This window comes from Festucalex cinctus, chromosome 16 (genome assembly GCF_051991245.1).
Source record: "Festucalex cinctus isolate MCC-2025b chromosome 16, RoL_Fcin_1.0, whole genome shotgun sequence".
NCBI classification, from domain to species: domain Eukaryota; kingdom Metazoa; phylum Chordata; class Actinopteri; order Syngnathiformes; family Syngnathidae; genus Festucalex; species Festucalex cinctus.
The window spans coordinates 23,770,395-23,796,634 of NC_135426.1; the positions used below are offsets into that span (position 1 = coordinate 23,770,395).

General features: G+C 41.0%; 1 protein-coding gene across 13 annotated transcripts in view; it reads left to right on the plus strand.

Annotated features, from left to right (window-relative positions):
• LOC144003913 (adhesion G protein-coupled receptor L3-like) overlaps positions 1 to 25,971 on the plus strand; it is a 202,490-nt gene extending 176,519 nt beyond the window's left edge. For 3 of the 13 annotated variants that reach the window (XM_077500622.1, XM_077500620.1, XM_077500621.1), the window contains 10 exons: positions 4,842 to 4,908; positions 8,596 to 8,687; positions 10,903 to 10,944; positions 13,633 to 13,659; positions 14,307 to 14,475; positions 14,583 to 14,705; positions 19,220 to 19,316; positions 21,949 to 22,074; positions 22,952 to 22,969; positions 24,317 to 25,971. In XM_077500622.1, the coding sequence (XP_077356748.1) occupies positions 4,842 to 4,908; positions 8,596 to 8,687; positions 10,903 to 10,944; positions 13,633 to 13,659; positions 14,307 to 14,475; positions 14,583 to 14,705; positions 19,220 to 19,316; positions 21,949 to 22,074; positions 22,952 to 22,969; positions 24,317 to 25,209 (1,654 nt within the window). In that variant the 3' untranslated portion in view covers positions 25,210 to 25,971. Of the gene's footprint in view, positions 1 to 4,841; positions 4,909 to 8,595; positions 8,688 to 10,902; positions 10,945 to 13,632; positions 13,660 to 14,306; positions 14,476 to 14,582; positions 14,706 to 19,219; positions 19,317 to 21,948; positions 22,075 to 22,951; positions 23,004 to 24,316 lie in introns of all 13 variants that reach the window. The other 10 variants (XM_077500624.1, XM_077500623.1, XM_077500632.1 and 7 more) reach the window with 5 other exon arrangements.
• The last annotated feature ends 269 nt before the right edge of the window (positions 25,972 to 26,240 follow it).

Below are 26,240 nucleotides of genomic sequence, written 5' to 3' on the forward strand. Positions count from 1 at the left end.
TTTCCTAAAAATAGACGCCGCGCCCCAGTTGGTTGGCAGGTGAATCTTCCATTGAAGAAAAATAAACACCTCCATTTTCATATAAAAATGAGGCCCGATTTACACTATTTTTTTTTTTCATAAACCTCGCGCCCCATTTAGTCACCAGGTGTCTTCTTAAGAAAAATGGATGCCTACTATTTTTGTTTGTAAAAAGACCTATATACCGTATTTCCTCAAATAATAGAAACTCTGTCCCATGTAGTCTTCAGGCACATTGAACACAATTTAATACCTCTCTCAAATAGACACTTCGTTCTGATTATCAATTAGAATGAGGACTAGTATACCGTATTTTCTCAAACAATAGACACAATCTCAATGAGTCTCCAGGTGCATTATTCATTTAAAATAAATAGATACCTCCCTCAATTAGACACCTCCCTTATCTCTTTCTATTTTCTAAAATTAACACCATAGCAACTCGGGGTGTGAATTGCCGAGTACCTGACGATTCGATTCGTATCACGATTCATAGGTCACGATTCGATACCGATTAATCCGATACGAATTTATAAGTCGATTGTTGCGATTTTTGTTTTTAATTTAAATTTAGAAAATCTTAATCGGTAAACTTGTAGAGTGTAAGATTTGCATGAAAATGTATTATTTATTTATCTGAAACTGAAGTCTTATAAAGGTTGTAATCTGTTTCATGCTTGAACAGCATTCAAATAAAATATTAAGGCTTAATGTTCCATTCATATAAAATTTTTCCATGCTTAAGGTGTGAACCCTAAGACGTTTTGGTGAATATTTTCCCATCAAAAATGGATATTTAAAAATCGATTCGGCCGCCTATTGAATCGATTTCGAGAATTGCGCGATTTAGTATTGTGATATATTGCTGAATCGATTTTTTGCAACATTATTTGCAAGGTACAGTAAAGCATCTGTGTAGCGCAAATAAATGCCTCCTTCAAATAGACGCTTCCTGTTTTCGCTTATAACGAGAATCAACATATCGTATTTCCCCGTGATAGGTGGCATGCAGTTAGCGTCCCGCTAATGGCAGACACAAGCTGGTATGTTGCGAGACAGGCGGAGCCTCGGTTGGCGGTGACGGATGGCGGTGATTGCTTGCCACCCTCGCGTGAATAATTAACGCCCGCCACCGCTGGAACAATTACAGCGGGCTGTTGAAGGATTGAGGCGAGGTTTTGAATGACTCGTTACCGTCACTAAAGAATCGCCTTCGTCGCTTCGCTTCAGATTGGTGCTGTGGAAGGAACTCTTTAGTAAAAAAGCAGCCCCCCCACCCCCCCCGGGCGGGAGCAGACGGTTTTGAGCGGCCCACGTTTTTCTCCCCGGTTCCTCAAGTGATACGCATTTGGAAAAAAAAATAAAAATAGCACGGTGGGTGAGAAACTTGGGAGAGAAACTTGATGCTCTCCAAAAGTCAAAGACAAACCGGTGGAGGGCTGAAGATGATGACATGCCTGCAGCTGCTGCCGCCCACCAAGTCGTTAAATCTGTCTGTGATCTGAGGAAGGAGGCAAAAATGAACAACACAACCTTCCGCGCGATATATAACGGAGGTGCGCGCGGTGGCGCGCTTTGAAGAGCCGCCAGCGCCTTTTTTTTTTTTTTTTTGTTTGCGCCGTTTCCTCTTCGTTACGCCGTCCGTGTGTGTTTTTCTCTGGGCCCTCGTCTCAGGGAGAGGCATCAAGCCCTGTCACTTCTGATAAAGTAGTTTCTCTTGTTTTCAAAGCGCCGTCGAGCCTTTAGGAGACAAAACGCCGAACGCCGCGTAAACACGTTGTTTGCACGACTCTCAAATCCGTCGGCTGTTTTCCTCTTCAAAATCGGTGCCGCCTCTTCTGTGCGGAACCGAGCCAATAGTCGGGGGCTCGATTTCCTCGACTAACAGTCCAGTTCGAGTCCTGACTTTGAGGGGTTTTGGTGCCTGAAGGGTTTTCTTTCCATCATACAGGGTGACCCAAAAAGATGCGTAGCCATATTTTATTGGATAAAAAATCCATTTTTTACCGAATGTCTTTTCTGTTGCAGGACGTGAAAGGTGAACCTATGGATGATCATTTGCAGCTATAGTTGCCCTGAAAATGTCTTGGACAAATCAGCAGAAGATATTCTCCCTGGAGACCGATTTTGCGACAAAATCATACCAGAGTGTACAGATTCAGTTTCCATTGTCGCAACTTTCCATCCAAATCAACGATTGTTAGTTGGAGGAAGTCAGAAGTTCAGAGAGCATGGGACTGTAGTGGGCCTATGTTCTAAAGCCACAGGGGGAACTTATTCAGGAATGCAGGAAGAAGAGTGCAAGGACAGGAGAAAACATTGCTGCAGTGAGGGACTCGGTAGGACGCAGCCAAGAACTCGGAGTCACTGCGGCGTGTTCTTGCGTCTGATCTGCACCGACACCCATACAAGATCCAAATCAAGCAAAAATGAACTGATGCTGACAAGGAAAAGCCGGTAACAATGTGTGAATGCTTCTGTAATGTGCTTGAAAATGATGAAAACTTTCTTGAGAACGTTTGCTTCTCAGAACTGAACTCTGAACTTCTTCATCCAACTAACAATCGTTGATTTGGATGGAAAGTTGCGACAATGGAAACGGAATCTGTACACTCTGGTATGATTTTGTCGCCAAATCGGTCTCCAGGGAGAATATCTTCTGCTGATTTGTCCAAGACATTTTCAGGGCAACTATAGCTGCAAATGATCATCCATAGGTTCACCTTTCACGTCCTGCAACAGAAAAGACATTCGGTAAAAAATGCATTTTTTATCCAATAAAATATGGCTACGCATCTTTTTGATCCTATCCGAAGATCCGAAGTTTTGCCTTGGTTCGACTTCAGTCAATCATCAAAAACAAACAACAGAATTGTCGTTTTGTGATTGAAATCATTTTCAGATCAGTTGCTGGCCTTGGACTGGTCCACGGTATCAGACAAGCATTCCCAACCACAGTCAGTGAGTGGGAATCGAGTCTCACTTGATACCAACTATAAACATTCGGGTTCATTCTTAGACAGGTCCCGTGACCGATGCCACTGTGGGAAGAACGTCATTTTCGACTCACCAAAAATGGAGTTGTCTATCCGCGGCAAGCAGAGGAGATAAGACAATGAATAATTCAACCGCGAGCCACGAGTCGCACTCCGTCTTCGTGCATCTGTCAGCTCTCCGCGTCTTATTCTTGTCCTTCTTGTACTTCTTCTTCCATCGTCTCCCTCTTCTTCTCGTTCCGTGTTACGAGGTAGGAGGTCAGGCGGGCCGTGCGGTTTCATTATTGTGGTAATTGCGGCGCCTACGTCGGAGCTTGTAAGACGCTTTGTCGCCGGGGTTTCAACGGGCGCTCGCGCGGGTCCGGGTCGAGGTCGAACCAATTCCTTTTGGAGTGATACAGTCGGGATTCAATTTGGGACTAATTGAATCGTCCATAAATTATCATCTGTGACGGTAATTTGCTACCTTAACCCGGCAAATTGAAAGCAAATCGGGCTGAGCTCTGGTCTTCATCAGCCTTTATGTTGGTCCATTGGCCATTTTTTTTCGCTTTGTCGGCCAATTCAATAAACCTTAGTGCCGACTAGAGAGGCAGACTGTAACCAGGGGTTCGTAAACTTTTTTTTTTTTTTTTTTTCTGCAGGGGGAACATTTTGCCAAAGATGCCCTCCTAATCGTAACACCAATTAAACAAGAATTAGCTTTGTTATTTTTAATTTACGTTTTAAAAGGTATTTTACAAGATCAGTCGGGTTTTAAAATTTTGAAATCACATAAAAGTGCCTGTTTTTTCTTTCGATATCGTCACATGCTTAGCTTATGTTGATCTCTATAATTTCTAATTTTCATATGTAAAAGCCACAGTGGATTTCTTGGGTCATGCAGCTTTCACAATACTGCAATTTATTGTGGGAATGCCGAAGCATTCTTGTGATTTTTATTCTCTACACTTTTTTTTTTTTTTGCCGCATAACAACTCCCACATAATACTTCCAATTTAGTATTTGCACAATATAACATTTAATATACATTTTCCCCCATTCATTTTCAATGGGACAGACATTTAACTTTTTCTAAGTATCACTTTCCAGTTGGTAGAATGCGTTGTCAAGTAACCAGGAGGTTACAATTTCATAATTTATCCCTCAATTTACATCATAACTAGACTAAGTGCAATTCCTGGAGAAATTGCGTAGGAATGCCGAAAGCAAATTGAGAGATAAAATATGAAATTATAACCTCTTGGTTACTGGACAATTCGCTTTACCAACTGTGCCACCGAGCAGTATCAGACACCTGGCAATGATGATAAGTTGTATGTATGGAAGTGGGCGTGGAAAGTGATACTTAGAAGAAGTTCAATGACTGTCCCATTGAAAATGAATGGGAGAACGTTGATATTTAATGTTAAATTGTGCAAATACTGTAAGTAATGTGGAATCGGACGATATATACCCCTGGAGTCGTGAATTTTTGAAGCTAGTTGAAATTTGAACAATGTAAATTGGAAGTATTAGTGGGAGTTGTTCGGTGGCAAAAAAAAGTGTGGAGAATAAAATTCACAATAACATATGTGGGAATGCTCCAGCATTCCCACATATGTTATTCTATTTTATATGTTACAATGATTCCACATGCATTCAAATCTTAGCATTCAGCTATTAGCATTCAGCATTCCCACGCAATTTCTCCAGAAATTGCACTTAGTCTCGTTGTAAATAATGTTTTTCCAAGCTTCGGTTCACGGAATCTCGCAGGACCCCGTTTTGAGAACCACTGCCATATAACAATGCTAACATCCTTGTCTGTGCTTGTCATCGCAGTTGCTGGCTTCGCCTTGACACCTACTTCATTTGGAGTTTCATCGGACCGGCAACCTTGATAATTATGGTAAGTGTGACCCACCCCCAACCTTGTGTTCATTAACCCTACTTAGCCTGCGGGTCGCCGCATAAAGCGGCTCAAACAGATTCTTTTTTTTTTTTTTTTTTTTCCCCTCTCTGCCCTGTTGAGCGCGGACCCCACCGGCGGGCACGCGGCCGTCAAGGAAAACAAATGAGGGGCGCGGAGAATATATTGCAGTTTGTCACCCCCGCCGCAGTTGCCGGCGGAGACCAATCGCAGGCAGAAGTCAGAGAAGGAGAGTGAACTCGCGGCGTTACAGTAATCCACACTGCGATTATGATTGATACTTTTCTCCGTCTTCATCCCGTTTCCTCGCCTCGCGGGCACGCACACAGAAGGCCGTTGTGCCAAGATAACAACAAAATGGTTCTTTTTTTTTTTTTTTTTTCTGTTTTCTGACGATCGTTTATTGATCGGACCACTTTGAACCGGCAGTGTGGCTCAACTGATCACTGCAATGCATTAACTCATTCACTCCCAGCCATTTTTAAGGCTCTATTACTATAAAAACATGGAACCTACCAAAAGAAAAATGTGTCTCTTCTTTCATCAGGGAAAAAAAAAAAAAAGTACGGTATATTTTTTATCTGTTTTTATGTTTTGTAGCAATTAGCATTAGATTTAGCTAAGTTTCATCATTATTCACAAACCTGTTGAAAATACTGGGAAAAAGAGCTTGTTGCAACATGGACCTGGTTGATCTCTTATACTTTGCTGCCACCTGATGGCCGTTTTTTTTTTTTGTAATAACTACCATCGCTTTAAGCGACCACTTCAGGTCAGAAACTGCATCAAAGCCTTCATACAAAAACTCTAGCAAACAAAAACCTAAAAAAACGTATAAATACGTTTTTTTGGGAGTGAATGAGTTAAGAATCTGGAATCTGCTTTCTTTGACCTTCTTTAGCCACAAATCTGAAGTGATTGCTCATTTTGCAGGTTAATTGTACCTTCTTCTATTTAGTTAAAAAAACAACAACAACAAAAAAAACGTGTGCTTCAAACCAAAATGGATGACTTCCTGTTCAATTCTGGGTCTTGGGCTATTTTTTTACCCAAAGTTCAGGACCCTTAAAATGACTTTTTTTTTTTTTTTTTTTTCCCCACCATGTTACCATATCTTCCAAACGTTATTCAATTAGTCCATATGATAATAGTAATCAGTCATTCCGAGATCGTTCATGGCCTTTTTCGTGTTTGCCTTCAATCTCACCTCTGCGGATTTAACAGACGTGTCGGAAAACATCCTGGCTTCATCCCACTTGGATGATCTACAGCGGCAATCTTCCTTGCCCGGCTGTGACTCACTTGCTAAATCCTGACATGCGCGCCGCACGCTCGTCACGCTCCAGTTTTAGGCGGAATCGCGCAACAACAACAACAACAACAACAAAATAAAAACATCGCCGCGCTTGCCTCGTGACGCATTCTTTTCTCTCGTCAATGTACCAAGGAGAATATCAATGTTGGTGTGCTGGAGCACAAATCCAATTAAAACAGCTTGAGGTGCTCCTAAAAAGGGTTTAGGAATCCTTAGAATTAGCTCAACAAGGATGGTGTACGAGGAGGTTTTTTTTTGTTTGTTTGTTTTCAAGCCATTTTGGCTTTGCTGAATGATTAATGTTCCAATTTGCCACCTCGGTTGCAAAAAAAAAAAAAAAAAAAAAAAAAAAAATTGCAGAGCTACATAAAATAATGTCCCATTGAATCGTGCCTTTTGTTCTGGCCAATCTGTGTATCATTCGTTCATTTTTATTTTATTTTTTTCAGTTGAGACATGAGCACAAAAAAAAAAAAAAAAAAAAAACTCGCTGAATTTTTGTGCGGTTTGTTTTGTTGCAAACATCAGACGTGATTATTTTGTCTTGTGTTTTCTTCAATTTGGCTTGTTTTTTTTCTGGGAAAATGAAAAAAAAAACAAAAACAAATGATACACAGATTGTAACCAGCACAAAAAAAAAAAAAAAAAAACCTCGCTGAATTTTTGTGCGGTTTGTTTTGTTGCAAACATCAGACGTGATTATTTTGTCTTGTGTTTTCTTCAATTTGGCTTGTTTTTTTTCTGGGAAAATGAAAAAAAAACAAAAACAAATGATACACAGATTGTAACCTGTTGAAAATCACCTTTTTTGACTCACATGATTAAATACTTAGGATCCTCTGTTTTTGTTATTAATCAATTCCAGAAAGTCAACGACTACATGCACAAAATCCAATACAGTTTTCCCATAAAAAAAAAAATCATGTAAAAAAACTGTAAAAAGGGTTCAACAGATGGCAAGTTCGGTCTGCTCGGCAACACCAGGACAAGGGGCAGCAATGACCGAACACCCTATTAAAGTTAGGCCTTCAAAATAAAAGCATACCAGTAAGAATCGTTTTCCCTATACTTTATTTGTTCCTGTGGTGGCTTATGATTATTCATCTTTCTTGAGCTGCAATGTCGCCCACTATGTTAATTACATTGTGTGCTTTTATTTTGAATTTCTGACTTTGGACAGAATATGCGATACGAAAATTCAGCTGATGTACAAAAACAGGGACACAATTAACTCATTCACTCCCAGCCTATTGCTATAAAAACAGGGAACCTACCAAAAGAAAAATGTCTCTTCTTTCATCAGGAGAAAAAAAAAAGAAAAAAAGTACGGTATAGTTTTTATCTGTTTTTATGTTTTGTAGCAATTAGCATTAGAATTAGCTGAGTTTCATCATTATTCACAAACCTGTTGAAAATACTGGGAAAAGGAGCTTGTTGCAACATGGACCTGGTTGATCTCTTATACTTTGCTGCCACTTGATGGACGTTTTTTTTTTCTTTTCTTTTCTTTTTGTAATAACTACTATCGCTTTAAGCAACCACTTCAGGTCAGAAACCGCATCAAAGCCTTCATTCAAAAACTCTAGCAAACAAATACCTAAAAAAACAAAACATATAAATACATTTTTGGGAGTGAATGAGTTCAGTGGGAGAAAAAAAAACCTTGGAAAAAAACGTAATCATAGCGAAAAACCGAGGTTCCACTGTATTTTCAATTCTGTTACATGCTTTCAAGGTTTATTTTTGACATTTAAATCTTGCTACCCCCCCTTATTCAAAGCATGCAGCAACACATCAAACCTTTTTATACCATTCTCCACGATGGTGCCTGGCTCCTGAAAGAAGAAAAGTGTGTCCAATTTTGTACATCCCTTCTCTTAGAAGTCCACACGCTGCATTAAAAATTAATAAAATAGAATATAATTCATATTTGATGGGAATATTTCATGCCAAAGTAGTTGGTGGAAAACAGTCAGTATAAGATTTTACTTTTTACAGCAGTTTATTAGGGCGAATGTGGACTTTGCTGATGGCGATTTCCAGAAGGGAAGAAGTTGGTGTATTTAATGCTATTCTTTTTTTCTTATGCGACTACGATGATGCGTATGAATAAGTCAGGTGGAAGGGCTCGCTCTTACAAGTACGCATCTGTCATCCTTGGCCGCATTCGTTCGGGTGGTGGTGGTGGTGGGGGGGGCGGGGCTTGTACCATCATGGAGGTTTTCGTAGGATTTTGCGCTCTGCTTGGCAAAGTGGGGGGCAGGCAGGCGGGCGGCCGGGCGGTCTTCGCTCTCCTCCAAAGTGGTCTGATTTAAAATGAATGGATGCGTCTCGACTTCTTTTCCCCGCAGCTCAACGTGATCTTCTTGGGCATCGCGCTCTACAAGATGTTCCATCACACGGCCATCCTCAAGCCGGATTCCGGTTGCCTGGACAACATCAAGTAAGAGCACTTGGATCGCACTTACTGTACAAGTATATGCCTCCCTATTTTTTTTTTTTTTTTTTTTTTTTATCCCATTAGCAAGGAATAGCACTTTGAAAACGGCACTACAGGAGCTTCCTTTTAAAATCCTCGTGGTTAATGAAGCCATGCTTTCAGCCTGTGGTCTTTGCTTTTGATCATTTTAACCCCCAAAAATTATGAAACCGCCAATTTATTAGGATGTCATTGATTAAAAATGCCGGGACACCAGGTTTCTGCATCAAAGTGTATGTTCACACTAACCCACCAACCAGACAAAAAAAAAAGAAAAAAAAAAAGTCTAACACATTCATTGCCAGACCAGCAAAAAAAATGCATCATTTGACGTATTTTTCCGTCAATGGCAGTGAAGGAGTTAATAGGTTACAAAAAGCTCCCAACTGTGGATACATCCTCTTCCCAAGCGCTTTAATGGAGCCACGAGTGATGCAATAAATGAAAAGATCAGTGGCTCAAATTGTGTTGTTACCTTGATGGCTGACCAGCAATCAAGCATTGCACCGATCCAATTTTAATCCGAGATGGGCACATTCAAGAATTTGGATGAAATCTCGATGAATTTTGAATTAGATTTTCTTTTATTTCGCAGTTCTTCTTCTTCTTCTTGAGTTTATTGGTTGATTGAAGCCAGCTTGCTCTTTCTTAACCCGATTCTAGAAGGCAGTTGAATGCGTCTATGGCAGGGGTGTCCAAACTTTTTCATTTGAGGGCCACATACAGAAAATCCGAAGGACGCAAGGGCCACATCATGTTATGAAGAGAAATTGTGTTTAGTCCTAAAAAAATTGTACAAATAATTTATTTCTGCTTTTGCATATTTAAAAAAAATGCTACAGTGTATAAACCAATTTATTTGTAATATGGCAGTCGGGTAATTATAGTTTTGGAATTTTTCATTTAAGTTTTTATTTTGTTTTGAATTTTGTTCTTTAAAATTTAGTTAGTTTTAATTCGTTTTCCGGGTGGTTCTGTTAGTTTTTTTTTAATTATTATTATTAGTTTGAGTTATTTAATAAATGCTTAGTTTTAGTTTAGTTAGTTTCAGTATTAGTTTTAGTTTTTTTTAAAATGTGTATTACTTGTTTGCAATATTTAAAAAACACCAACGGTGTGACGTCATTATTCCGGTTTATATCAAAATAAATCTACTAAATATCACATTTAAAATCATCCCCAAAGGCTCATGCATTCAATTAATTACCAAAGACTAAAACAAAGGACATTTTTGATATAATTATAGTTACTTTTATTTTAGTTAGTTTTGTAAACATAACATGTAGTTTCAGTTAGTTTTCTTTTTTTTAAAAAGCATCTTCGTTTTTATTTTATTTTATTTTGTCTTTATTTTATTTTATTTTATGTTTTTAATATTATTTTATTTTATTTGTTTAAATAACCTTTAATAGCACTTTAATAGTACTTTGACCATCTCCAAACATTGTTGTTTTTATTTTATTTGAACTGAGTCAAAAGCTATTTTTAGCATATGTCGCGGGCCACTAAAAAAAATGGACGGCGGGCCGCAAATGGCCCCCCGGGCCGTAGTTTGGACACCTCTGGTCTATGGCATATGAACAACAAACACTTCACCAAATTTGGGATTGTAAACGATGCCGGACAATCGCCCACGTTGGCGCTTTCAAGCTCCGATTCCCATTTTGAGCCTTTTCCTGCGTTCCCCTCCGCCGCATTGTGTCACGTAGCCGCCGTTCTGATTTATAACAGCGAGCTCCCCTAATGCGCCTTAAGCCGCGCTCTTAACGTGACTTCAAAACAGTCAGCGACGTTCCGTGTGACCACGAGAAAATTGGCAGCCCTCATTCATCTGACAGATTTTATTTTATTTTTTTTAAGGCAAAGCTCATTACTCAGAGAAATGACAGCAACTGTGGCACCAATCTGTGCTTGTATTTCATCATGACCAAGTCAAGGTTGTTCCGCTTTGTGTGTAAACACGAATGGCAGCTTATTTGTTGTCGGGACGATCAGCTTTTTTCCGCGTTTGGATTTTTATTTTATTTTTTGTATGATTTGTCGCGAGTGCTGGTTTTTGCCTGTCACGCTTTGTGTCACGATGTCATCATCACACATTTACTTCATTCTGTTTCTCTTTTCTCTTGTGTTCTTTTTGTCATGTTCATCTTGATTTTTGTTTGTCTTTTCCTCATTTTAGCCACCGTTATTACGACGGCTGCGTTATTGTAGAGTTGCACTGGTAAGACGCAGTATTTCCTCAGTGTAGATGACAGTGGCTGTTTGTGTCTTGATGTGTTTTTCCCCTCCCTCGCCTCCCAAGGATGATGTATTGGATGTTTTTGTTCCTAAGCTCCCCCTACAGTTGAGAAGTGTGTTTTTTTTTTTATACATAATACAATGAGTATATTATTTTGGTTAAAAAAATAATAATACATTTAACTCTTTGACTGCCAAATACGTTTTATAACGTCGACTAAAATCACGATGTGTGCCGCCATAAACGTCAACTACTTTTTTTTTTTTTTTGTGAATATATCAGTGGTCAGTGCAACGCAGCCAGGTCAATGAGTTGTGAAATCCAAAACACCCACTAACTGTGGCCAGCAGATGGCAGCGGTAGCTGCTCAGGCCCTAACTAGAGCTGCGAATTCCAATGAAACATGACGCAACCTGATGAAAGAGAACCTTTTCAAGGCTGACGTGAATGATCAAAGCTTTTGTTAACATTAAACCTAATTTGACGGAGCGTCACTAAACAAAAAATATTAGTATGAAAGTCACTGTTGTCGAGAAAATTCATCTTTTCTTTTCAATTTTCGCTCAGTGTCACTCAAATGACCTATTTTCAAATGGTGATTACTAAAGAACCGAATAAGGTAGAAACATACTTTTTGGAGGGTTTTTTGATAACGTGTGGCAGTAAAAGAGTTAATTGTCTCTTATGTAACTGTTTTGTCCTGTTGCTATCAACAAATACAAAAAATTAAGTGATGTTGATAGAAATGTGATATTTATTTTTTAATATTCTAACTCTATTGTCCCACATCCCACAAATCATTTTGAGGGAAAATAGTTTGGATTGGTCAAGGACTGTACTGCATTACAGAGGGGGAGGTGTTTCTAATATTTTAGTTATCAAATATTTTCTAGATTTTTCCACAATATGTTGTCCTGCTTATGTAGGGAAAAAATGAAGCGCCTTCAGTTCAATATCACAGCACATTCAAATCCTTTGTTCATTTTTTTTTTTTTTGCATGATAATTCCTGCATACAATCCAAGCTAGGGCGCAATTTATCTTTGGCTCGTACAGGAAATGAGCCACGTGATTGACGCCTCTGCTCATTCAAATACATCGTCAGGATATTAATTGCAATTTGGTGCGCTCAAAATTGCCAATTTTCGGAGCTTCGTTGTGGAGATGAATCGTTAAAACTTTCTTGTGTTTTATTCTGGGTTCTCAAAACTGAATTACACTGAGATTTTTTTTCTAATATTATGTCCAGTCACGGCGGCACGGTGTTAGCATGTGGTGAGCACGTCCGCCTCCCAGTTCTGTGGAACTCGGGTTCGAGTCCAGGGTCCGGCCTTCCCGGGTGGAGTTTGCATGTTCTCCCCGTGCCCGCGTGGGTCTTCTCCGGGTACTCCGGTCTCCTCCCACATTACAAAGACATGCATGGCGGGTTAATTGGGCGCTCCGAATTGTCTCTAGGTGTGCTTGTGAGCGTGGATGGTTGTTTGTTTGTCTCTGTGTTAGTGATAGACCGATATGGTTTTTTCAAGGCCGATACCGATACAGATTATTAGTAGTCAAGGAGGCCGATAACCTATATTTCAAGCCGATATTCTTTGCAGTAAAATAGAAAAAAAAAAAGAAAAATCCTTTTCAACTATATTAACAGATTTGTTTAAAAAATTATAACGAAATTTGAAGTGAGCTTCCAGGGTTACTATTAATAATAAAAAATTATTGATAATAATAAAAGAATAATAAATCATTATATTATTTTTTTATTATGTATTTTTTATTTTAATGTATTAATTATAAAATAAAAATGAAAAAGCTCAGTGAGATTACCAGCTTTATCGGCCTTCAGATTCCAAAAATGGCCGATGCCGATATTTGTCAAAATGCCAGATATCGGCACCGATAATCGGCCTGGCCGATAATCGGTCTATCCCTACTCTGTGTGCCCTGCGATTGGCTGGCAAGAAAATGGATGGATGGATGTCCAGTCAGCAAACGAAAATATTCAAAACATGGAGCAGTAAGTTTGAAATATTGTGCTCTTGGGTATGTTTTTGTGAGTGAATTTGTCACAAAGTCAAATTAAATTCACCTAAAAATGTTACAGTGAATTTTAGGTTTATCCGTAATTTTCTCTGGAAAACCTAACATCCCAAATTTTTATATATTATAACTTGTCCACACCTGATGTAAACGTACCTGAAAGAAGTGTCGGCAATCTTCTAAATTGGGGGAAATAATGATGTGTTTGCATTTCGTCATTTTTTTTTTCCCAAGCTTTGTGCAGCAGTCAGTATTTGCGATGACCTCTACTTAGAGGACAGCACTTTTTTGCCCACTCTTCGCCTTGATGAAGTACCCTCTTCCCGCCAGGTCATTAAGACAGCCCTGGGAAAATGATGTCAAATTCATAAATCACCAATTTTGCCGCACACCTGACCCATTTATTAGCGCTTTAAACGCGAAGGTCTGCCAGTGTTTACGACGGCGGCTGGATGCTCCTGTGAGCGGAGATAATGGTGGCGAGCGCCTGTAAATCACAAAGAAGTCCTTTCGCCAGAAACGCCGGCAATACCGCTCATCGTTTCGGATTGTGGATGCTGGCCCCGCCCACATTTTGGCTGACACGTTTCTTCTTTATGCTCTCACTTTTTTTTTCTTTTTTTTTTTTTTTGCCCAGCTATCAGGATTATGAACCCAAGATCAAGTAAGACCAACTTGGGGAAAAATGTCCACCCCTTTCCTGTTCTTTCATTTGCCCCGCCCCTAACATTACCTTGGTAGCTTTTTCTCAAATGATTGCAACTGGTAATTGTACCACTTTGTAAAGTCGCTCTGTCTGAGATTTAGAAAAGGAACTCCAGTCAAAAAAAAAAAAAATCCATCTGAAATTTTTTGCTTCATGCTCATGTGAATCTTACAAGCATACAAAAGCGGAGAAGAAAAATCGTGTCTTGGTTTGCTCCAACATTAACACTTTCGCCAATTAAACTGAGTGAAATATGGAACGTGCTGTAAATCTCCTGCAGTGAAAGTAAATATATTTGTTTTTTTTGCTGCCATTTATTACGGACCGCCGTTATCCAATATATAAAGTCGCAATTTTACGATGGTCTAGTATGTGTTTCAAAAATGTAGCCAAGACCGTAAAAGCTCGAGTGCATTATTATTACATCCTCTCTCATTTCATTTGTTCGTATGTCACATCTCCTCCTTATTCAACCAACCTTGATGTGTCTGTATGTGGGGGCTAGTTTTATATTTATGAAATTTCTATGTTGTGTTACTAGTGTACATTTGAAACGGGTTTTTGGAATCCCAAGTTTAAGTGAAACAAACGGCTTGTGTTTGAAGATCGTGGGTGATGGGGGCCATCGCCCTGCTGTGCCTGCTGGGCCTGACGTGGGCCTTCGGGCTGATGTACGTCAACGAGAGCACGGTGGTCATGGCCTACCTCTTCACCATCTTCAACTCGCTGCAGGGGATGTTCATCTTCATCTTCCACTGCGTGCTGCAGAAGAAGGTACGGCGGGCGGATGACGGCCGTCCAACTGGAGGCTGCGTGTGACTCATTTCCACAAAATGACTCATTTGCACTTTTCGTCTTTCGTGTTTTTGTTTTTTTTTTAGGTGCGGAAAGAATTCGGCAAGTGCCTCCGTACGCATTGCTGCAGTGGGAAAAGCATGGAAAGCTCCATTGGATCCAAGGGAAATGCGTCTCGTGCTCCTGGACGTTATTCGGCTGGCTCGCAGGTTGCTTACTCGTTGTTGTTTTTTTTATTTCTTCTTCTATTTTTTTAGACTAAGATTTTAAATAATTTCCAAGACTTGGTCCCGCCCCCTCAAAAAAAAAACCACTCAATATTACCTTTCTATTGGTAGATTAATGTTAGCTATCGTCCATGTTTCGCTTTCATTAGCAAACTTTTCAAGTTTGCCAAGTACAGCTGCCGCTTTATTTCCCTCACAATCTTAAATTTGTTGCATATTCTTGAATCAAGCACGAAGATGGGCCACTAGTCCATTGGAGAGGAAGGACAGTTGAAACAATAACGACTCACAATTGAGTATTCAAATGAAGACAAAACAATGATAATGATAATATAACTTAATCACTTGTAAGATGCTCGAAACCCTGAGAATCTTGGGGCCCATTTGCCTAATAGTCATCCGCCTTTGTGAGGCAGAATACTGTCTCTACAAAAAAAATAAAAAAAATAAAAAAAAATGTTTTTTACATATTGATTTTTAATTTTTAGCTAAAATATTTTCATGAATTTATGACTAAATAAATTAAAAAAAAAGAATAATTAAATATTCAAAAATATCAGAATCCAATTTTTTAGTTTGATAGAAAAGTTTATTTTTAAAAAATACCTAAATGTCTAAAGAGTGACCATAAAATGTCCAAAAAAAAAAGAACAAAAGTAGAATTACCATAAAATAAATGCCCATGAAATTCACAAAAATCTCAAAAAATTTAATAAAAAGGCAGAAAACATTCAAAAAGTAACCATAAGATCAAAAGATGTCCAGAAAATGTCGCAAAATGACAAAAATAGCAAAAAAAAAGACAGAAAAATGTTAAAAAATAGCCATAAAATATAAAAAAGGAAAAAAAATGAAGAAAAGAGGCAGAAAAAATGTACGCAAATTTAATATGAAGAATTACCACAAAAAAAATATATATCCAAAAATAGCAGATGAAAGGTAAAAGAAAATGAATTTCTCAGTATTGGATGCTGCTGTCATATTTTTGTATTTGTGATGTAGCTTTAATGAGCTCTTGGGAACACGAACAAACTGTTTCCTTCATCACAATTTTCAAATGTTTTGCAGCTCCACACAGACCTTTGCTTTTTTTTTTTTTTTTTATTTGTCTTAAAATGGCTCTTTTGACAGGTCAGGTTGCGGAAACCTGATCAATGAACACAAATAATAAATACTGTACATTAGCCTGACCATAAAATGTTTGAGTGCATATTTTAAGTGTCTGGCCACATTATATTGGAGTACCAATAAATAGAGCAGCTGCTCTGTGCTAGTTTTGGAGGATTTTTTTTTTTTCTAAGTGTTGAGTGTACTCGTTAGACAACACTTGCAATTCAGCTCAATTGACCGCCCAATTATGTGCATTTCCCCACTGATTGAATCTCAACGTCTTTAACTCACTTTTAATTAATTGATAAAAAAAATGTCAATAGATTTCCTCCAAGTGTATTTTTCCTTGTTGCTAATTACTTTTTTTTTTTTTTACGGCTGTCATCTGTTTATTAAAAGAAGACTAATTACCCGCCAGCGAAAATTGGTGCCGATACCTTCCGATAATTAATCGCGCTCAAAGTGAAAGATGCAATCAATAATCATAATAATTCACTTTTAAAACGCAGGAGAACATTTTGTGGGGATGCATCAGTGGTGGTTATTTGGTGCGCATTTTCCCCGTCATCTGGATTGTTCCCGCATTCCTCCCACGTCGCCGTCAAAAGCGTCGGATGAATTTGCGTGATGCGCTGTAATTGAACACCGTGTCCGTTTTCCAAAAGCAGCCGGCGCTCAATTATAAATTGTCCCGAGATTGGAGCACGTGGCGGCAAAGCCGCGATTGGATGCAGCATGCTGATCAGCGCCTTTAATTATACATGCCGCTTTTGACGGGTTGTCGGCGTGTTTCCATCTGACGGCTATGGAAGCGCTTGGAGAAGATGCCAAGCGCACCTTATGAAAGAAGACACAAATCATATTGCGCTTGTCGTGTCGCCATGTTGTAATCGCAGGAAAACACTGTTGCCGTCTACAGTCTCGAAATCCGCCACATTCTGTTCACGTGTGATGTGTGTTGCTTCGCTTCTTTTGCGCTTCGGTTATTGCAGCTCCACTGTCGATTTTTGGTTTTTCATTTGTGACCTAATTTAACCTCACCGTTTTTGCGGGTTTTCTTGCTATTAGTCAAGAAATGTGTTTTTGTTCTGTTTTTTTCTTTTAACTCATTCATTCGCCGCCATTTTCACAGAGGCAATTCCGTTCGCTCCCGGCTGTTTTTACTGATTTTGCAAGGCCCACAGAATATTGTGTTCTATTGCTATAAAGCATGGAACCTATCAAAAGAAAGATTAAAGTCTCTTCTTTCATCAGGAAAAAAAAAAGTATGTTTCTATCTGTTTCCGATTTGCAGCAATTAGCATTAGAAGAGAGCTAAGTTTCATCAGTTTTCACAAATCTATTTAAAATGTAAAAAGTAATTGAACTTTTTTTTTTCTAGATGGCCCTGGTTGATCTCCTTTGCTCTGTTGCCACCTGCTGGCCGTTTGTGTAATAACTACCATTTCTGCAACTGTTCTTTGCAGTTGAGTGGCTGCATCAAAGCCTTCTGTATGCTCTAGCATAAAAAAACAAAACAAAAAAAACGTATAAATACGTCTTTGGGACACTTAAAAGATTAAAAAAAACGTATTTACACGTTATTGGGAGCAAATGAGTTAAGAGGAAATGAGTTATGGAGCGGGAGATCGACAGGCGGATCGGTGCAGCGTCTGCAGTGATGCGGACTCTGTATCGGTCCGTCGTGGTGAAGAAAGAGCTGAGTCAAAAGGCGAAGCTCTCGATTTACCGGTCGATCGACGTTCCGACCCTCACCTATGGTCACGAGCTGCGGGTCGAGACCGAAAGAATGAGATCCAGGATGCAAGCGGCCGAAATGAGTTTCCTCTGCAGGGTGTCCGGGCTCTCCCTTAGAGGTAGGGTGAGAAGCTCGCTCAACCGGGAGGGACTCAGAGTGGAGCTGCTCTTCCACGTTGAGAGGAGCCAGCTGAGGTGGCTCGGGCATCTGGTTCCGATGCCTCCTGGAGGGGAGAGGTGTTCCGGGCATGTCCCACCGGCGGGAGGCCCCGGGGACCACCCAGGACACGCTGGAGGGACGATGTCTCTCGGCTGGCCTTGGGATCCCGCCGGCGGAGCTGGTTGAAGTGGCTGGGGAGAGGGAAGTCTGGGTTTCCCTCCGAAAGCTGCTGCCCCCGTGACCCGACCTCGGATAAGCGGAAGAATATGGATGGATGGATGGAGGAAATGAGTTTAACAAAAAAAACAACACTGTGAACATTGTAGCAAAATTTGCATTCTCTCATCGCGGGTGCGTTGGAAATGCATTCCAAGTGCGCTGCTTCACTTTGACTGTTGGGAAACTCAGAACCTTGTTCAAATGTACCAATCAGTTATTCAGAGTGCCCCAAAAAATGGAGCCCAGACAGGCTGTCTAAGGAAGTTGCGTTCAGAAATTGGAGCAGAGCATGCTTTGCCTCCAGCAGCACGAGAGGACGACGGAACGTTGATTTCGTAACTATGTTCAAGTTTCTCTTTTATATGGCCTCGTGTCGCATAGTTGCCAAAGGTAAAATCCTAGTGGAGTAATGCGTCAATTGTTTTTCCTTATGGAAAACAAAAATAAGTTGCCATGACTATGGTTCTCTACTTCCAGCGGAAGTTGCTTCTTCTTTATCCGCTTTACACGAAATCGTAGTCATGGCAACTTGGTTTCGCTTTTCAACAAGGATTTACAAGGTGCATTGATTGTACTTTTGGCTACAATGCTACGAGGGATTCCATTTTAGCACATTCATTGCCAGACCAGCAAAAAAAAAAAAAAAAAAAAAAAAAAAAAAGCATCATTTGACGTCTTTTTCCGTCAATGGCAGTGAATGTGTTAAGATAGTTAGAAAAACTTGAACATAGTTATTATTCTGATGTGTTGTCATCAGCTCCACTCCACTTTGCAGATTTTGCCTATGTTTGGAGCGCAACCCCGCGATAAACGAGGCACTACTGTAATTAAAAAATGCGATTTTTATGCACAAAGCAGCATACTTGCACTAGGTTTTTCTTTGCAGAAATGCCTTTGCATCCCTCTCCCACCATTTGAGCTCTCTGGCTATTAAGATGACTCCAAGTTAATTCTCTACGGGGCGCAGGCACACCCACAGGATTTGAATTCTGGAATTTGCCTGCCAGCTCACCAACGCAGATACATGCCTAATCCCGAGCCCCCGCGGCGCCGGATCCAGAGTTGTCAGATAGCGGAGACCCTTAGCTGCGCAACAGCCCGTGGGACTCGGCCGTAATTAACTCGTCTCGGATCGAGACCCTCGCACCCCCAGACGCGGACCGCGAACGCTTGACGGATGACTTTATTATTGACTGGCCGCCGTCTTTGATCGGCGGCACGGCGAACCGCCCGGCGCGACTCTTAACGCTGTCGAATGTCGTCCCCGCAGAGTCGCATCCGCCGGATGTGGAACGACACGGTCAGAAAACAGTCGGAGTCGTCTTTCATGACCGGCGACATCAACAGCTCGGCGTCGCTCAATCGAGGTATTTGCTCCACTTCTTTTCTTACACGTTAAGAATGTCTCCAATTTTTTTTCAAGTTGTCTTATAATGTAAAGCAAACATCTTCAAATGTTCAAATGAACCTGATTTCGAAATTCTGCATTTTTAGCATTTCATCATTTTCTGTTTATTTTATCCAATACAAAGCATGTATCTACAAATGCTACTTTTTTTTTTCAATTATTTCTTATCAATTGAAAAGCATGTGGCTTTAAACGTTAGTCAAGTTTCGAGGGCGCTTCGACGTTGCGTTGGTCATTGGTGCAAAAAAGACATTTTATTTTCGCAGCGTGGGTCTTGCACGTCATGCATTATTAAATAAGCTCTTAATTTTTCCCCCCATCAAGCATGGCCAAGCTGTGGCTGGCACACTTCAGAACTGCTGAATTGCCACCTAAAAGTCAATGCAGCACAAAGTCCCACTTGGAAGAAAGTTGATAAAAAAAATTTAAAAAAGGTTTTTTTTCCCCAACGTGAGGTCCACGAGCCATAACTTGGGGATCCTCAACTCAACTTTATTTATAAAGTGTTATGTTCTGGGGTTGGATCCCAAAAATGCAGACACAAATACGATTTTAACTATTTATTTACATCGAGAGGTGTGGAACAAACTTGACTAGACGAGAAACAACGAGAGTTGCACAGAGAAACAGAGGTAATAATCCGACAAAAACACACACTTCTCGGACAAGCTTATATAGACAGCGAATCGATCTGATTGGTTGTGGCTAGACATATGGGTAACAGGACTGACATGGAATTATCTGATCGGCTGTTGACCAGATAAAGAGATTGAACATTCTTGACATCACATAGCGTCTTACCAGTTGAAACTAGATGCTGGTTACATCAGTTCAAAACAGACACTTGCCCTAATGGTCATAACCCTTGCATGACCCTAGTCACGACAGTAAGCATAACCCATGCATGACCCTAGTCATGATAGTCACCCCCCCCCCCCCCCCCAAACCCCCCACTGGCAGACCCCTAGGTTTAAACATAATCTTTACATGACCCTAGTCATGACAGTAAGCATAACCCTTGCATGACCCTAGTCATGGCAGTAAACATAACCCTTGCATGACCCTAGTCACGATAGTAAGCATAACCCTTGCATGACCCTAGTCACGACAGCATGCATGACCCTAGTCATGACAGTAAGCATAACCCTTGTATGACCCTAGTCTCGACAGTAAGCATAACCCTTGCATGACCCTAGTCACGACAGCATGCATGACCCTAGTCATGACAGCAAGCATAACCCTTGCATGACCCTAGTCACGATAGTAAGCATAACTCTTGCATGGCCCTAGTCACGACAGCATGCATGACCCTAGTCATGACAGTAAGCATAACCCTTGTATGACCCTAGTCATGATGATCCTAGTCATGACATAAAGAAACATTTGAATTCCTGTCATTTAGAAAATGGACCCAAAAAAGTTTGCAACCCCATCGTTGAAGAAGTCTTGATGGTTGGTGCACACAATTGGCGGTAAGACGCTAATGCACAGTTACAAATTTGGACGATGGCGACAACACGAGGAAGACGTGTCAAGATCTCAATAATTAGCCACTCAGCTCTCGCCGCCATCAACAGCTTTTAACCAGTCAACATGGCTCCTCCATAAAGATAAAAGCCATGGCTGAATTATTTACCGAATTTCCTACGAGGCGGCGGCGGCAGCGCCGCCGACTTTCAAACGTGTCGCCCCATTCGCGGTTGCCCAATTTATGAGACGGGATAAATGTGGGATGTGTCACAAGGGGAGGAGGGGATGTGCTGTTTGTTGAAATCGCCGCAATTTGGGGGGTGCATCAAGCGGCGACTGCTTTTAAGAAACAAGAAAATCAACATTTCCGAGTAGCCTAATAAATACTTTGAATACGAGTAAAGCTGAAAGCCGGCAATTATTCATTAAGGAGCGTTTTTAATGAATGCAATTCTTCCTGCAATGCTGGCTGACTTCTCTGAAAATCAAGTCAACACACATAAATCATTTGCCTGTTGGCACGGACACGTTTTAATTTTGCATGTTTTAAAAAGCATCACGTTCCCTCATTTTGAACCGAAATCATGAATCTCACAAATTTGTACACGTAAAAAGGCCGCATTTCCAAAGATTGCACAAATAGATCATAAAGTGTTACATTGTGACACCTTGAAACGACTCTGATGAACTTTTAGTTCGTGTTTCCCGGTGACGCGCCATTTTTTTTTGTGTTTTCTGCTGTTGCGTGTCTGAAAACGCTACATTAGCAAACATGCCCTCACCGCGCCGCCGCTCTTTTTGCTGCACGGATGCACTAATGGCCAACATTAGCGCTCGGGTTTCATCAGTCGCATTAGCTTTTGTCAGTCCGGTTCTCGCCTCCCCTGTGCCCCGCCCCCTCCCCCATGCCACCGTTCTCCCCGTTACATTAATGATCATGTGATCATTTGGATGTTAATGGCTCTCGACTACATCTGCCCAACTGATATGTGTTTTCTTTCTCTTTCTCCCGCTCTGTCTCAATTTATCCACCCACCTGTATCCTGTTCCTGCCCCCGACCCCTTCCCCCGTCCCCCCCCTCCCCTTTCCTGTCCCACTCTGTCTTCTCTGGCTGCTGCAGGGGCTATGGCTAACCATCTTATACCTAATGCACTCCTACGTCCTCATGGCACTAACAATCCGTATAATACATTGCTCGGGGAGTCGGCAGTCTATAACAACCCGCTGGGCATGTACAACGCACAAGGTGTGCTCGCTTCTCTTCATCCTTTCAGCTGGAGCCGTGTTTTAGCACTCTACGTTGCCAAAAAAACAAAAACTGAGCAAACTTGAAAAACTTAGCGCTAACTTTCCTTTTAAACATACATAAGGATGTTAGTCTGATTTGATTCTGCCTTTAAAATGAAATGCATGTCTGGAGACAATCAGTGTATTGCAATGGACTTTATTTTATGATAGCATATATGAATGTTGTTGCGTTAGCGCTAGCATAGCATCGGTGTCCAACAAAAAAAATGTGTTTCCTTAATTGTTTAATATGGACAAATTGTCACCATTAATACTGCTAAATACACTGCAGTCTAAAACGGTGGCACACCAGCCAGGTCACATCTCTTGTATTAGTGCTAGCTTAGCATCAGAGTCCAAGTTCAACATGTTTCTCCAATTGTTTTTAATACGAACAAAATATCTCTATTACTACTGGTGGCGTACCAGCCAGGTCACATCTCTTGTTGTATTAGCGCTAGCTTAGCATCAGTGTCCAAGTTCAACATGTTTCTCCAATTTTTTATGATACGAACAAAATATCTCTGTTACTACGGCAACACACTTTCTGCCATCTAAAATGGCGGCGTACCAGCGAGAACACCTCTCTTGTTGTGTTAGCGCAAGCTTAGCATCGGTGTCAAATGAAAAGTATCTCCAAATGTTATATGAGCGGTATTTTTGATTTCCATTGCAATACACTTGCCTAAAATGGCCGGAACATCGCTCATGTTGCGTTAGCGTTAGCGGCTTCTTTTTTTTTTCTTTTTTTTTTTTTTTGGTGTGCTCATTTCTATTGAAGCTGTGACTGTTTTGCTTATTGTGTGCTCTTCTTCCCCTCATGCTGTCCCTTTAAGAGCCCTACAGAGAGACAAGTATGGGAGTCAAACTAAACATTGCTTATCAAATGTAATTGACTTTGGCTTTTACTTCCTTTTCACTCGGTGCTGTCAAAGTCACGCAACAAAGGCCATTTTCAAAGCAATTACACAACACGGCACATTTGATGGCGCAATAGCAGCTGCCATTTCAGCACAGTTCAACATTTAAAAAAAAGACATCAATATGAATCAACTTGCTTTTTTTTTTTTTGCCTGGATATTGAACAGGTGCCTTTGTTGGTGCACTTTGTATTATGTCAAACACTGTTGTTAAAATGCTCGTACGGGACAATATGGCTGGGTCCAGATTGGCTTTTATTTTTAGTTCTGATTTTGTGGTTTGTGCTTTTGTGTTGTGCTTGAGCATTGTGTGTGTGTGTGTGTGGGAGGGGGGGGGGTGTTTGTGTGTGTGTTCCCATTCATTCACACACAATTATAGGAAATACAGTGGAACTTCTGGAAATAGCAGAATAAGAATAAAAAAAATAAATCAAAATAAATCCCATAGAAAGGAATTGGATTTTTCAGTTTTCATATTTTTCTACATTGACAAGCATGTACTGTAGAAAATATTTTCCTGTGTTGTTCCTGTGATTAACAGAACTTTTCTCCTAAAAGGAAAAAAGAAAGAAAAAAAAAAAAGCATGTATACCAATTCTTAGTATTTCCAATGAAAGGTTTTCTCCAGTGGAAAGCATATAGATATATTTATTTATTTATCTATTCATTTATTTATTTATTACATATTCCCCCCCATTGAAAACCTGTCTCCAATTATCACAATTCTTTTCCCATTGAAAAGAATGGGTCTCCAATTCTTTTACAATGTGTTTTTTTAATCACCAAATTTTGCATGTTTTCCCTGTTAAAGGAAGCTTATACATTTTTTTTTTTTTTTATCTGTCCCCAATGAAAAGCATGCAAGCATATTCCGCCAAACTGATTTTTGCATGTTTTCGTATATCAGGGGGGAAAAAAAATCACCAATGAAAATTTACAATGTTGTACAAGTTTTCATAAAAAAAAAAAAAAAAAAAAAAAAGCATGAATCTCCAGTGTTTCACATATAACCTTAAAATTGTTTGCACTTTGGTTCATTGTCCAATAGTAGAGGTTCCACTGTATACAACTGTGTATCAATATCGGCTTTTAATAGCAATACCATGTTTTTTTTACAAAAGTGCACTTTATCCAATTTCGTACAAAGAGCTTTTTCGGTCAGAACAGATTTCAGGCTAAAAGCGTTGTGGAATTTGATGGCTGTTATTTGCGGGCCAATTACGTCCCATCAGCCTTTAATATGGCCGCTTTGCCCCCCCTCCTCCGTGTCTGTCATTCCAGAGGGAATCCTGAACAATGCCCGGGATACAAGTGTCATGGATACACTACCACTGAATGGTAACCACGGCTACAGCATCGCCAGCGCCGACTACATGAGCGACTGCGTCCAAATCATCGAGCGGGGCTACAACACCAAGGAGACCACCCTGGAGAAGAAGATCCTCAAAGAGTTGGCCTCCAATTACATCCCGTCCTACCTGAACAATTCGGCGGAGCACAACCGCAACCTGGTCAACAAGCTGGTCAACAACGTCAGCAACGGCTCCAAGGAGAGCGGCTACGCGTTGGGATTGCGAGCGGCCGTGGGCGTCGCCTCGGAGCGCGCCGCCTTCGCCGGACGCCCGGACGAAGGCCCGGGCTCGGAATCCAACGTGCCGCTCCTGCCCCAGAGGGCGCCGCTCCCCCCGTCGGACCGCGACCGCTCGCTGGAGCGCCTGCACCGGCCGCCGCCCCTCCCGCTGCCCCACCGCCCCTACTCGGCCGCCCCGTCCTCGTCGTCCCGGCGGCGGATCCCGCAGGAGCACAGCGAGAGCTTCTTCCCCCTGCTCGGCGACGAGCACACCGAGGACGACGAGGGCTCGCCGCCGCCGCCGCCGCCAGCGCCGCCCGTTCAACGCCAGAGAGACTCGCTGTACACCAGCATGCCCATGCTCCCGGGGCTCCCCGCCGGCCCCAAGGACGGGGGCGAGGCCAAGAGTCCCGGGGCCAGCTCGGACGACGTGTACTACAAGAGCATGCCCAACCTGGGCTCCGGGAACCACCTCCACCAGCTGCACTCGTACTACCAGCTGGGCCGCGGGAGCAGCGACGGCTTCATCGTGCCCCCCAACAAGGACAGCCTGACCCCGGAGGAGCCCCTCCAGGAGCCCTCGCACCTGGTGACCAGCCTATAGACGGACCTCCGCCAGGTCATACCATTTTTTTTTCTTTTTAGCGCCGCGTCTCTGAGACTTTGTTGCGAAAAAAACAAACTGCCACCAAGAAAGGGGCCAGCCGAAGAGATTTTACCTCCCACGTGAGATCATCTTTATGAAAACTTGAAAAAGGATGCAGTCGGATACAAATCCAAACTATAGACGAGACTATTTTATTATACTGTACACCTTGACGTTTTTTTTTGTTTTTTTTCCCCAAGGATTTATTTGGCACATTTTGTTTGCTGAAGAAGTGAAAGCGAACAAAAAAACATGAAAGCATAGCTGCTCTTATCATTGTCGATAAAAGGGAGGGGAAAAAAAAAAAGATTCTATGTAAATGTACAGATAACTAGCTAAGCTTTTGTTTTGGACGACTGACCTCGTGTCTCTGTACCTGTGAGCAATTTCTGTTCCCCTGATCTTATAAAAAAAAAAAAAACATCACATTATTTGTGATTTGTGAAATCTCTTTGTTTCCAAGTCCAGTTTTGGTTGAATTCCTCCCTTTCCGTGTAGATAGAAGAGTTCCGTCCCCGTGGTTGTCATGGAGGTGTCCCTCAGAAAACGGTTCACGGTGCGCGGAATAGAAAACGGGAGCACTGATGAGCACTCGGCACTTGTTGTACAATAGTGGCTGTTGTACTTATTAAAGAAAAAGATTTTGGAGTGGTACAAAAAATAAGATGTTTTTTTTTTTTCTCTTTTATTTGTTTACAAATAAAGTGGACGTACACTTTGCTTGAGGTGAGTACACTGCCCCCCCCCCAACAATACCAATGGCAGAGAAATTTATTGTGGGATTTATTCAACGATAAGTTTGGATTCATTGTTCATTTAGAAAATGCAATACTCGTTACATAACTTAATATGAATGCAATCAACTTAAATGAAATCAGTTTTTTTTGTGTAAGGCTAAAAAGGTGGCGTTCAATTCAACTTTGTTTCTCGCAATTCTTTGTTCAAGAAAATGTAAAAATGTGAATCCATTTCTTAAAGTCTTAAAATAC